Raw genomic sequence first — 14,257 nt, forward strand, 5'->3', positions numbered from 1 at the left:
GTTCTAGTAGCTTAAATTTATAAGTCTGATTGAAATATTGATTTGAGTTGTTAATAAAACATAAGTTTCACATAATTTTTCACAATAGCATAACAGTTCATTCACCTATCTCTAAAATATTATATTCGATCCTAACATTTTATATTTATTTATGTGTAATTTTATTCATATATGTTATCAAATTTCAGTTTTAATCTAATATATTTTTTTTAACAATCTCAGCCATTTTTTCGACACAATATCGATGTGATGTTAACACGACGTTGACATTTACAATGTCAAATTAGTTTCCGTGTATAATTGTCAACAAATGAAAGATACAAGACTAAGGTTGAAATTTGATTATATAGATAACCAAAAAGGTAAATATATAAAAATAAAAATTCAACTTAAACATACAAATCGTGTGTTAAATTAATATTAATTAGTATGCATTTTACAAATTAAACGTTTTAATGTAAAGTGTAGTTGTATGGGAATAAAAGTTTTGATTTTATTTTTGTCATAAAAAAATAAAAATGGAAAAGTGGCCCGAAAAAAATCTAATATGTTTAAAATAGAATAGGACGGACATGAAGAGAAAAATTAGCCACAAAATCACTTGATGTTAATGTCCCCTCCCATTTAGACACAAATCAATAAATAAATCCGTACATGTGTTCGATGCAAATACAATAGGGCTTTTTTTACTTAATGAATTGCATATTTGTAGCACTAAAATTTTAATATATTTAGGAAAACCGACTTTAATTTTTTTTTTTCAAAAAAGGTGATAAGTCCATTTTTTGAACTGTCTCCAATACAATAATTGTACTGTGATTGGTGAATAAAACTTTTGATATCAAGCAAATATTTGTATTAGAAATTAAGAAACATATTAAAATCAAGAATTTTTGATAATATTTTTAAAAAATTAGAGTAGATGTTTTTGGTAATTGGAGGTCCTTGTCTGATTTAGTGACAAACATGGTATAGTTGGATTTTTTGTATTAAAAAAAGGGGAAAAAAATATAATAGGATGGGCATAGGGAGTGTTCAGATCCGAAGAACAAGGTGAAGTCACATTAAACACGAGCGGCGTCTATGAAAATCATGCCACTGAATCACAGGTATTTCAACGAAACACGCTTTTGACTCCTTGTGTTCGATGCTTATCTCCTGATTTTGTGTTCTCACGTCTGTTTCAGACCTGTAACCTCTTTCTTTTTCTTGTTTCTTTTTGGGACTTGAAAACTGTATGTACACCAAGATTCATTCGACTCCAATCACTTGGGTTTCATCTGTCGTCAGCCCTTTTCTGTGATTGCTAAATGAAAGACGTGGGGAGTGAAATTGAAGCGTAAGTGGGTTCAAGCTTTTGATTTTTCTAGTAAATTAAGTTCTTGGGTTTCTTCTTTGATCGATCGCCTTTTTCTACTGGGGGGGTAAGTGGTTCTTTCTTGTAACATTTTCTTTTTTTCCAATAGGGTTGTTCTTTTTAGGGTGATTCGAAGTTGTTTCCTGTTGCTTTTGATTTCATGTTGCTCTAAAACTTGTTCTTGATGCTGACCTAGAGTATATGTTTTCAAGATTCCAGATTTCGCTGCTAGGGCTTATATGAGTTTTCTGGAATGTGTAGGCGGAAATGCCTCATTGTTGTGTTTTATCAATTTGGCTCTCTTTGTTTTCAGATTTATATGTAAAGCAAGTCGGGTATTTGGGGCCGTGTTGGATTATACCGAGAATTACTCCCCTTTAACATCTGAAACTCGATTTTTAAGTCATTTGTAATGGGTAACAACTCTTGGTTAAATGAAGAGGAAAAGGCTGTTGTGGAAAGTGTATTAGGCAGTGAAGCTACTGAATATTTTACTTGGTCCGCTTCAAATAATGTGTTGTCGGAGTTCACTGCATCTGGTGGGGATCTGGGAGTGCAGCAAGCACTCTGCAAGATTGTGGATGGATCTGATTGGACGTACGCCATTTATTGGCATGTTTCAAAATCAAAATCGGGTAAATCAGCTTTAATTTGGGGGGATGGGCACTGCAGAGAACCAAAGGAAGGCGAGGATTCTGAGGACAAAAAACCCAATGAGGGAGATCAGAGAAGACACGTGCTTCAAAAGATTCATGCTTATTTTGGGGGATCAGAAGATGAGAATGTAGCTGTAAACTTAGATCGAGTTTCAGCTGTCGAAATGTTTTATCTCACGTCCATGTACTTTACATTCCCTTTTGATAAGCCGTCTATTCCTTCCCAGTCATTCAATTCTGGCAGATTGATTTGGGCTTCTGATGCAAATAGCTGTTTGGAAAGGTACCAATCAAGATCGTATCTAGCCAAATTGGCTCATTTTGAGACGGTAGTGTTTGCACCGTTGAAATCAGGAGTTGTGGAGATTGGTTCAAGAAAATCAATACCAGAAGACCCGAGTATTATACAGTCAGCCAAGGCTATACTTGTTAAAACAATTTCCCCTCAGCCAAAATACATCCCGAAAATTTTTGGGCAAGAACTCAGTCTTGGAGGTCCGAAATCAGGTCCAATCAGTATTAGCTTTTCTCCAAAAGTGGAAGACGATTCAGGATTTTCTTCAGAATCTTGTGATTTACAAACAACCGGAGGTGCTCAACTTTATGGAAACTCGTCGAATGGGCATCGAAGTGATAATGGTGAAACTAAAATGTTTACACACATGAATGAGGTAATAGTAGGTGGATCGAACACACGAGTCCTTGGGTCTATTAACGAGCAAATGAATGAGGATTCATTGATTTTGTCTGATGAGCGAAAGCCAAGAAAGAGGGGTCGGAAACCAGCAAATGGGAGGGAAGAACCATTGAATCATGTGGAAGCAGAAAGACAGAGACGCGAAAAGCTTAACCAGCGTTTTTATGCACTGCGGGCTGTAGTTCCAAATATCTCGAAAATGGACAAAGCTTCGCTTCTTGGTGATGCAATTGCCTATATCACAGATCTTCAGACTAAGATAAGGATCCTGGAAGCAGAGAAAGGTATTGTGAGTCATAACCAAAACCAGCAGACTATACCAGATATAGATTTTCATGAAAGGCACGAAGATGCAGTTTTACGGGTAAGTTTCCCGCTGGACACCCACCCTGTATCTGAAGTTGTAAAAACATTGAGAGAGCATCAGGTGATGGCCCAAGAATCCACCATTTCCATATCCGACAATGGTGAAGTTGTCCACACATTCTCGATACAAACTCAGAGTGGCACTGCTGAACACTTAAAGAAGATGTTAAGTGATGCTCTATTGAAATGAAACAGCTGTAAACTTGCCGGTGTAAGACGTAAGGTTTTCATTTTTATTTTTGTGTTGTGGGGAGTCTGTAGAAAACAACTATAGGTAGTTGTTGTTTAGCTAATTTTTACTCTTATATTTGGCTTAAAGGTGTTACATTCCTGTAAAACATGATTAAGAATTCGTGTGTGCTGGCAGTTCTATGGTCATTTCTGTCCTGTTGTCTTGAAAATTCATCGTCTTTACAACAATTATACAAGGAGGAATCTGTTACAGTAGTTGTCCAACGAACCAATTTATGGCTTGAGGTTTATTTACTCTCATGTAAAAACAATATTTATTTTAAGATTTTATCTAATTATAACGTTTGTTTTTCTGTATATTCTTGCAAGGTGTATAAACTATAAATAAAACTCTGGAATAAACTATAAGAATCATGAGGTTTACAAGTCACGTGAATCATGAAATTCATTAAGAAGTGTACTATATATTTTAAATTCGTTCTTAGTCGATTTACCCGCCTAAAACAAGATTAATGGTCGCTCGAGCTCGAAACTAGTATTTGTGATGTTAATGTCATGTTTCATTGGAATGTGTACGTAGATGTCTAATCATATAGATAGGTGATCATAAAATGATTGTACTGAATTACTCTCAATCGGATTTTCTAAATGATTATATCTTATCGAGTTAAATTGTAAGGTCTAAAATGCGATGACAGTAACCCAACCACATGCAAATTAGGAAAAATAGAAAATGGTAATTAAATTATTTTAATTGTATTAATTAAATGTGGTAAGCATGTTTACATGTTTAAAATATGATTTTCTATTGGAATACATAAAACTGTTTTTTTAAAGGTTATTCGAGATGCAATCGAGGGACGGAGACTGGGAACATAAAGAAAAAATATTTTTATTAAATGATTATTTTTAATTATTTAATATATGGTATATATAATATGAAAATTTCAAAAATGATGCTTTTTGAAATGTTTTTACATGCCGATGCGTATTTTAAATCGGTAATCGATTTTTGACGAAAATGATGACTTTTAAGGAACTCGGTTAATATTTTCGAAAATTTTCCTAAACGAAATTATTTTACCTACATTATGATGAGCCTAATAGACCTATTATACTATGGTTATTGGGCCTAAACGCTTAGACAATTATTTATAACAAACATTTATTGTCCAAACCCTAAACTACATAAAAAACACACGCTTCGTTCAACCTAGAGACCTAGGGTTTTCTCTATCACACATGGCCACAAACACATGTTTTCAAGGAATTCACGTGAGTTTGAAGAATAAAACACAACAAGGATCCCTACGTCTCTCCGCCAACGTTTTTACGCGTCAAGAGTTGAATTTTCTTGCATGAATCATGCAAGGCACGTCTTACTCTTTTCTTGCTCATCGTTCATACCATATTATGTGTGATTATACATGTTTGCATGAAAAATATGATCTTTATTTATTTTCGTTTTTATGGCATATACATGTTAAAACTTGGGTTTTTATTCTTTTTAAATCATGTTGTTAATGCACAAAGGGGCTGCGAGGTTAGGGCCATTAAAAAGGACGAATGAAGGATCGTTTGCTGAGCATTCTTTCGGATGCTTCAAACAAAATATTCTCCAATGAGCTGCAATAGCTCGTGTTCTAAGAATATTAACACCGATGAATTAAATCGAGTTTGGTTAAAAACCAAGCAGAAGAAACTCGAAGTAATCTTTCGTGAAGAAGACTGTTATATTAGAAAGCATTTTATCTTATGTAAACTGAATAACCGAAAGAGAACATATTAGTTTTTGCATTCATCAGTTCAGTTATGATGACAACTGAACTGATGGATACTCTAACTGATCCAAACAGCTTAAAAGCAACAGTTAAACAGTAAAATACACAAGATATGCTTATGGATATTTGGAGACTTCAACTGCTCCTACGTCACCCCTTCTAACGCCTCGGTAGGATCCACTAAAAGACTTTGATTTATACAAACACTTTATACAAACCCACTCAGCTAGGACTTACCCGCTGCCTAAACTGAACTTCTAGACTTATACTGAAGGCAGAACCTTCCAGTCAACACTTCTTTAATGTCTATGTGAGAATGACTACATACACAAGTTTAACGTCTTTGTGCAAGACTGTATTTGATTGGTTTGAGAGTGTTTGTGAGAACTGAACAGGATGTTCTCACACACTGAGGGAAATACGCTTCTAATCTAAGCTGATTTATCTGTGAAGAGTTCCCTCGACTGGGCTGAATGCTTCTCTTAAGCTGATATGACTTTGAAGCGTGCCCTTTTATTTTCTCTCTTGAGTTGTGTATCTTTTTGAGTCTTCACTGATCTTCTCTTTATATAAGCGAGAAAACTGATCATACAATGAGACTCATTCATTGTATCCGTTGCATCTTGAATTCGTTTATTGGACTTTGTGTCTCGACTTTTTGACTGCCCTTCTGAAACGCTAAGTCTTTAATGCACTGATGCAACGTTCATTATTATCCTTTGACTGGATAATGGCTTTGTACCTTCACGTACAGCTGGATTCCACTTGAAAGAGTTTGTCTTCATTCATAACTGAAAGATTCTAACTGATACTTCGAACTGGTCAGTTGGACTTATCTTTCAGTTGGGCTGGTGAAATCAGTTGACTCGTCAGTTGAACTGATTTCACACTCGTTCAGTTGGACTGATCAGCTGGGTTTCTTCATCTGTTGAACACTCATTCGACTGGCCAGGCTTCTGAGGTTTTCCTGCTGAATCACCTATCAACTGGACAATCAGCTGGACTGCTCAATTGACGTAACCAGTTAGACTGATTCATTTCGTTGGATCAGTTGGGTCTTTAGTTTTGCGATGTAAACATCTCGTGAGTGATCCTAGATGCTGCACACTAAGGTAGATCATTAGTAACATAATTAACAATTTTTGTTATCATCAAAATCAAGATTGCGAACTTGAAAAGTTCCAACAATCTCCCCCTTTTTGATTATTACAAAACCTGAGCAGTTAAGCGCAATATATTCAGTTCAAGGGTTAGCAAGTTCAAATATAATTAAAGGCTTCCCCCTTTATAACTGAATTAAAATAACCAAAAACCCCATCTCCAAAACTGAGTTAAAACCTTTTAATCAGAGATGGACAAAATTAAGAAACCACTTTTCAATTGATGAAAATGAAGGAATTTTTCTTAACAACTGAGTTTCAAAACTGATTGATAATATTTTTAGATTGAGAGAAAAACAAGAAGCTCCCCCTCATAAACTGAATAAAAACCCGTATCTGAAAGATATTTATATAATCATTCATTCAGAGATTATAATCATTCAAGCAAAATTTGGAAATATCCATTCAATCACAATAAAACACAGCTGAACAAATACAATGTTTATTTAAATAAATTTCCTTGTATTTACATCTGAGTACATACATCAGTTGAACAAGAAAGATTGCTACAACGGTAGCAAATTTTAAACAACATTAGATATCAGTTGGTTTGTGTGACAGAACTGGATATACCATTAACTAGTTGCTTGACTGCTTGAACTGCTACATGGGTTGTGAGTTCATTTTGCTAGAGAAACGAGTTAAACTGCTTGAACTTGACTTCTTAGCAGACTAACTGGTCGAGCAGACTCTGACTAGGCTCAACTAGAATGCAGCTGGTGATTTAATCATCCAACGTCCCATAATCGATGAGTTTCGTCTGAAGCACAGCTGACCTGGTAGGCTTGCAACTGAAGACTTGTTCAAGGAGAAATTTAGCAGTGTATCTTTGCAGATGATTCTCAGTCCCCTGCCGGCTAATTAAAAACCCCAGGTAAAGAATCTAAAGAAGTGGCTGCAATATTAGTCGCAGAGCCAATCCTCTCAACTTTTTACCAAAGAGCGACATATAAGTATTTTCAAATAGTTTTGAAAATCGTATGAGATACTTTTAAATAGCTTTTAACACTATTTTAAAGTAGGATTTTAAAACACAGTTTTCTTCAAATGTTCTTCTTAGAACAACCTCGCTCTGATAACAATTGAAGGATCTTTTGCTGAGCATTATTTCGGATGCTTCAAACAAAATATTCTCCCATGAGCTGCAATTGTTCGTGTTCTAAGAATATTAACACCGATAAATTAAATTGAGTTTGGTTAAAAACCAAGCGGAAGAAACTCAAAGTAATCCTTCGTGAAAAAGACTGTTATATTAGAAAGCATTTTATCTTATGTAAACTAAATAACTGAAAGAGAACAGATTAGTTTTTGCATTCATCAGTTCAGTTATGGTGACAACTGAACTGATGGATACTCTAACTGATCCAAACAGTTTAAAAGCAACAGTTAAACAGTTAAATACACAAGATATGTTTATGGATGTTCGGAAACTTCAACTGCTCCTACGTCACCCCTTCTACCGCCTCGGGTAGGATCCACTAAAAGACTTTGATTTATTCAAACACTTTGTACAAACCCACTCAACTAGGACTTACCCACTGCCTAAACTGAACTCCTAGACTTATACTGAAGGCAGCACCTTCCAGTCAACACTTCTTTAATGTCTATGTGAGAAAGACTACATACACAAGTTTAACGTCTTTGTGCAAAACTGTATTTGAGTTGTTTTAGAGTGTTTGTGTGTGTGAGAACTGAACAAGATGTTCTCACACACTGAGGGAAATACGCTTCTAATCTAAGCTGATTTATCTGTCAAGAGTTCCCTCGACTAGGCTGAATGCTTCTCTTAAGCTGATATGACTTTGAAACGTGTCATTTTCTTTTCTCTGTTGAGTTGTGTATCTTTTTTAGTCTTTACTGATCTTCTCTTTATATAGGCGGGAAAACTGATCGTACAGTGAGACTCATTCATTGTATCCGTTGTATCTTGAATTCGTTTCTTGGACTTTGTTTCTCGACTTTTCGACTGCCCTTCTGAAACGCTAAGTCTTTAATTCACTGATCCAACGTCCATTATTGTCCTTTGACTGGATAATGGCTTTGTACCTTCACGTACAGCTGGATTCCACTTGAAAGAGTTTGTCTTCATTCATAACTGAAAGATTCTAACTGATACTTCGAACTGGTTAGTTGAACTGATCTTTTAATTGGGCTGGTGAAATCAATTGACTCATCAGTGGAACTGATTTCACACTCGTTCAGTTGGACTGATCAACTGGGTTTCTTCATCAGTTGAACACTCCTTCGGCTGGCCAGGCTTCCGAGGTTTTCCTGCTGAATCACCTATCAACTGGACAATCAGCTGGACTGATCAATTGACGTAACCAGTAAGACTGATTCATTTCGTGTGATAAGTTGGGTCTTTAGTTTTGCGATGTAAACATCTCGTGACTGATCCTAGATGCTGCACACTAAGGTAGATCATTAGTAACACAATTAACAAGTTTTGTTATCATCAAAATCAAGATTGTGAAATTGAAAAGTTCCAACAACGAACTTCATTAGGTTTATGGGTCCATAGAGGCATGGTTAAGGGCTGGACGGGAGGGGAAGAGAGGTGCACAAAACCTAGATTTTTCATGGGTTGTATTGCACGATTTTTGGGTCTTTGAAGGTGCAGGCTGCGTGCAGCATTTGGGTCTCATCCATGGGTCCTAAAAGGGCTGAGTCATGGTCCTAGATGGATGACGGGGCGGCTAGTGCAAGGTCTAGGGCTGGAGCGTCGAGGTTGGGTCGCGCAAGTTCATGGAGTGCACGTGTTTAAGGGTTGTTGGTGCATGGCCTGTAGGGCTTGGTCCAGAAGCTAGTTAAGGGTTAGGTCTAGGTCCTAGGAAAGCTGGTTAGGGTCTATACATGTTGGTTGAGGGCTAGGTTTGAAAGAACTCATGGTTTGTTCAAGTTAAGGGTTTTCAAAAAAGAGTGCAAAAATTTTCAGTAAACTCCTAGGATATTCCGAGGGTTCTAAACGTCTTGATTTGGGTTGAATAGGGTATGGTTAGGTGTTAATAAGCTATGGTTAAATTTTGGTAAATTTTGGTTAAGTTTCGAGTTAATTCGGGTTAAAATCGGGACATTGGTTCAAGTTTTATAAAGAATTATGAATTTAGTCAAGGAGCTTAATTTTAAGTCTAAAAAATGTTTATGGATGCATTTTAAGGTGTTATGTTAGGTTTGGATGGATTCAGGTCGTCGTTTTAAGGTCCAAGGGTAAATTTGGAAAGTTAGGGTTAAGGGGAAAAACAATCATTTTACCCCTGAAAAATATTAGACGTCCTGGCAGTGTCCTGAATACTGCAACAAATGTTAAATTGTTTATTTTGAAAGGTTATGGAGTTTTATGATGGAAAACATTAAAGTTAAAAGATGTGTTGCATGTTTGGTTTAAAAGAAAAATGATATATTTGCATGATTTTTTATAAGTAATGGATATGATGAAAGGTTTGAAGGAGGTGATTTGATTGTGACTAATATGAACACGAACACGAAAGGATATGATGACATGTAAGGCCAAGGCTCAGTTGACGGGTGAGAGTGTCGCTGATGTCCATGACGCCTGGTACCGTGGTAATACGTAAGATCGATCAATTGACCAACAGCTGAAATTAAAGTCACAATTAATTATCTGAATTTAAAAATGGAAACGCATATGTTTATGATGAAAGGAAAATTATATGATGAAAGAAAATATTTTAAAGTTTATGCATGTTCATGAAAATCTATTTTATTAAGAGTATGTATATGTATTACTTATTATCTCGGTTAAGGTTTGCTGAGTCATTAGACTCATTAGGTGTGAATGATTCAGGTGAGGATGCTTATGATGAGATTGGAGGACTAGATGGTTAAACTGGCTGGACTGATAGTGCACATAACCCGAGGACCAATGCTAGTTTTCCGCATTATTATGATTTAAGAGTACTTTAAAGATTTTCATGACTTTTATGCTTTTGAGTGGGTTTTGAGAAGATTTAAGATATTTATGTTATTTTTGAAAAATGCTAGCTTTAGGTTTGGTTTGACGTTTACAATTTTATGACTTTTACTGCACTTTTGGATTTTGAGTAAAATAGATAATGAATTTATTTTAAATGGTGCAACAATGTGTGTGTGTGTGTATATATATATATAAAATATGTCTATATATGCATTTGAAGCCAAGGATTTTATAAAAAAAATTAAAAATAAAATTCTAGTATATTTTAAAGAAAAACAAGTTAGAGACGTTTCATGATTAGTCTGTGGATGGTTGTATATGATTAGCCCTTAGACCCTTGACAACACGAAGACTAACTCCAAGAGGGTCATCAAATGACAAGATTGAGTATAGTCTCGACATACATAGGAGTCGATGTATTGTAGTCGGGGATTCAACGCTCACTGTTGGAAACTGAATTTCGGAAGTTTGAAAAACTGAGCGCTTAATAGATTGAACTAACTGATCAAGAAGACTGATAATAACTGATCTAAAATATGCAAACTATCAGTTTCCCTTAACTGAAGGTTAGTACGCAGATTCTCAAAGGCAATTGCACTAGCAAACTGAACTACGAAGACAACTGACTGTTCAGTTGGAACTGATCAGTTACTACAAACAGTTGTGAGCTTATCAGCTACATTCTATCAGCTGATCTTCCAGCAGTACACGTCATCAGTTAAAGAAAAGGACGTTCAACCAACAACTACAAAAAGCTGACTGCAACAAGTAGTGGGATAGCCGCATGTCAGAGAAGTTGCAGTGTACGATTGTCAGAAGAATGTATATGTGGCAATCAACGGATATAAAGTTTCAAATCGTATTCAATATTACTGCTGAAATCTTTGCTCAAGTTTATTGTATACATTCAAGGCTATACTTCGAGCTTACAAGCACAAACTGTTATTGTTTTTACACTTGATCTTGAAGAGATCAGTTATGCTAAATTATTTCATTTTAGTTGAGTACTGTTAACTAATTTGTAACTAAGAGTTTTAGTTTGGCATTGTTAAGTTCATAACTGAAGTGGGTCTGTAAACTCTTTGTATTGATCAAAGTCTTTTAGTGAATATCTTATCTTTGTGGTTGAAGGGATGATGACAAGATCGATTAGAGGGTAAATCGTTGAGCTACAATAGCTCGGTTCTTGAAATATTGAATACCGATGAATTAAATCGAGTTTGGTGTTCAAACCAAGCGGAAGACACTTGAAATAATCTTTCATAGAAACCGATTAAATATTTTGTAAAGCATTTAAAATATGAGCAAGTTTAATGAGTAAAAATATTTTGGTTGAAATATTTTATCAAACACTTGGTGTGCAATATTTTATTTGAAGGACACATAAAATGCTTCAACAATGCATCTTTAAAACTATGGAAAGTGATAAGTAAATGCAACAAAAAAATAGACACGAATTTGTTTATGGATGTTCGGAGACTTCAAATGCTCCTACGTCACCCCTTCTTCTCCTTGGAAAGGATTCACTAGAAGACTTTGATTTATACAACTCTTTGTAAAAACCCACTCAGCTAGGACTTACCCACTGCCTAAACTGAACTCCCAGCACTCAAGATTGTAGGCATCACCTCACAATCAGCATATTGTTTAATGTCTCATATGCAAATACTACATACACAAGTTTATTGTCTTTGTGCAAGACTCACACAATTAATCTTTGAAGTTGAACTCTCTTGTATATATGTGAGTGATTGTATGTGAGGAATTAATCCTTTACAGCGTGCATCTCAAATGTATCCTCACACAAGGGCTTGTGCTCTCAACTAGCTGATTTCTTCATGCTAATTGACCATGCTTTGAATCCAGTTCAAAAGCTCTTGTTTGATCTTTTAGATGTTGTATTTATAGGCTCCAACAATGATATATACGTTAGATACAAGAATATGACCATTTAAAAAGTTTCTGTACTGTTTCTACAATTGCAACGGTCAAGTTCGCCTTGCTGGACATTTTCCCGACTGGTAAACTCTGGTCAACTCAACTGGTCATTCAGTTCAACTGGTTAGCAGTTGGTTCAGTTCAGTTCAGTTGGTCAGCTGCTGGTTCGGTTCAGTTTGTCAGCTGGTTCGGTTCACAACTGGTTCGTTTCAGTTTCAGCTGGTCTGGTTCAGTTTCAGTTGGTCAGCAACAGCCGGTTCAGTTCAGTTCAGCTGGTTAGTATCTGGTTCAGTTCAGTTCAGCTGGTGTGCTGAAATCAGACTAACTGATTTTAGTTTGTGCAGAATTAGTAGCTTCATTGTCATTTATCAGCATCTTAAGCTTCGATTCAGACTTTGACTTCTGAAGATGATTTGTAGATCTTTTTCTTGTCTTTCCAACGCATATTGAATCGCTTCATTTCGATAAACGAGGCTAAAAGATATGACCAAAATACTGCAACTGCTCAAACCTAACTGATTGCTGTTTTCGTGCAATCAGTTCGGTAATTTAGCGATCAGTTAGACCTTGATAAAATCTGATTTTGCCCAACATACGAAAATACGACTTGTTCAAAATTGAGTTTTCTGATCAGTCAAGTTGGCGGATTGTCATTTGGATCATCCAGTTGAGAGATATCATCAAAATACCGAAGCTTGCCAGAAATTCAGTTTGTGCAGAATTCAGTTTCGGCTTCTTGTTTTAATAACTTCACACTTGAGTAAATATGTTAGAAACACAATAAAAAGTTTTGTTAACATCAAAATCAAGATTGCGAACATGAAATGTTCCAACAATCTCCCCCTTTTTGATGATCACAAAACTTGGATAAACAATCAATTCAACTAACATATTTCTCTTCCCTTTTTGTGTGAATCAAAAAGTCATATTTTCAAAACATTTTAAACAAAATTTTCTCCCCCTCAATATTTAAAAATAATTCTCCATTATAATGAGTTCTCCCCCTATATTTTTGAAATTTTGAAAATTATAAGAGAGGACGGATAACTAACCAATTTTCTCCATGGCTCATTTTCTGCTGCAGCACATATGCTCTGTCTTCAATGAATAAACTGTATTTTCTCGGGCATAAATAAGCTGCAAATTTTATACCGTTGTAAACCTCTACAAGTCTAGTTTACAACGCAAAAAGCAGGTTTGTCATTTGGACACTCGAGCAAGGAGATATGCCATTTTTCCCATGGTCGCTACAAGCTACACTAAAATTCAGTTTTGCATATATATGTTTAGAAAATATGAAATTTTCGAATTTTAAACATCAAAATCAATTTCAATATTCTTTCAAGAACAACCCGCTCTGATACCAATTGAAGGACCGTTTGCCGAGCACCTTATGGTGCTTCAAACAAAATATTCTCCAAGAGCTGCAATAGCTCGTGTTATAAGAAAATATACACCGATGAATTAGATCGAGTTTGGTATTAAACCAAGAGGAAAATACTCGAAATAATCCTTCGTTAAGAAACACTGATATATTTTATATCTTGTGTAACTGAATGACTAGAAATAGCTAGGGATCAGTTCTGGCTTATATCAGTTTAGTTATGGACAGAACTGAACTGATCAAATCAGTTAAGAACAAAAACAAGCAGTTAAACAGAAATAACACAAGATATGTTTATGGATGTTCGGAGACTTCACCGGATCCTATGTCACCCCTCCTACCACCTCGGGTAGGATTTACTAGAAGACATTGATCGATATAAATACTTGTACAAACCCACCAAGCTAGGACTTACACCACTGCCTAAACTGAACTCCTAGACTAGACTGATGGCAGCACCTTCCAGTCAACACTTCTTTAATGTCTATGTGAGAAAGACTACATACACAAGTTTAACGTCTTTGTGCAAAACTGTATTTGAGTGGTGGCGTGTGTGTGTTTGAGAACTGATATCTGAAAACTACCCGAAAGTGTTCTCACACACTGAGGGAAATATGCTTCTAATCTAAAGCTGATAACATGTTTAAGTGTTCCCTCGACTGGGCTTAATGCTTGCCTTTTTCTTTTCTCTCTTGTGTTGTATGTGTGTCTTCACTGATCTTCACCCTCTATTTAAAGGCGCGAAGTTTGATCGTACAGTGAGACTCAATTATTATGTCCGTTGCATTTTGA

General features: G+C 35.7%; 1 protein-coding gene across 5 annotated transcripts; it reads left to right on the plus strand.

The window, feature by feature from the left end:
- The first annotated feature begins 971 nt into the window (after positions 1 to 971).
- Positions 972 to 3,625, plus strand: LOC142553772 (transcription factor MTB3-like). 5 transcript variants are annotated; one of them, XM_075664263.1, is made up of 3 exons: positions 972 to 1,109; positions 1,250 to 1,424; positions 1,671 to 3,625. In XM_075664263.1, exon 3 carries the CDS (start codon positions 1,770 to 1,772, stop codon positions 3,264 to 3,266), a length of 1,497 nt encoding a protein of 498 aa, XP_075520378.1. In that variant the 5' UTR covers positions 972 to 1,109; positions 1,250 to 1,424; positions 1,671 to 1,769; the 3' UTR covers positions 3,267 to 3,625. The 5 variants fall into 5 exon arrangements, with proteins under 5 accessions (XP_075520378.1, XP_075520376.1, XP_075520381.1 ...); XM_075664261.1 differs by having other exon boundaries at positions 1,250 to 1,339; XM_075664264.1 differs by having other exon boundaries at positions 1,001 to 1,109; positions 1,188 to 1,424.
- Positions 3,626 to 14,257: the final 10,632 nt, after the last annotated feature.

This window comes from Primulina tabacum, chromosome 8 (genome assembly GCF_025594145.1).
Source record: "Primulina tabacum isolate GXHZ01 chromosome 8, ASM2559414v2, whole genome shotgun sequence".
NCBI classification, from domain to species: Eukaryota; Viridiplantae; Streptophyta; class Magnoliopsida; order Lamiales; family Gesneriaceae; genus Primulina; species Primulina tabacum.

Coding starts and splice junctions, on each gene's coding strand:
- LOC142553772 (XM_075664263.1), top strand. CDS start 1,770: ATGGGTAACAACTCTTGGTTAAATGAAGAGGAAAAGGCTGTTGTGGAA.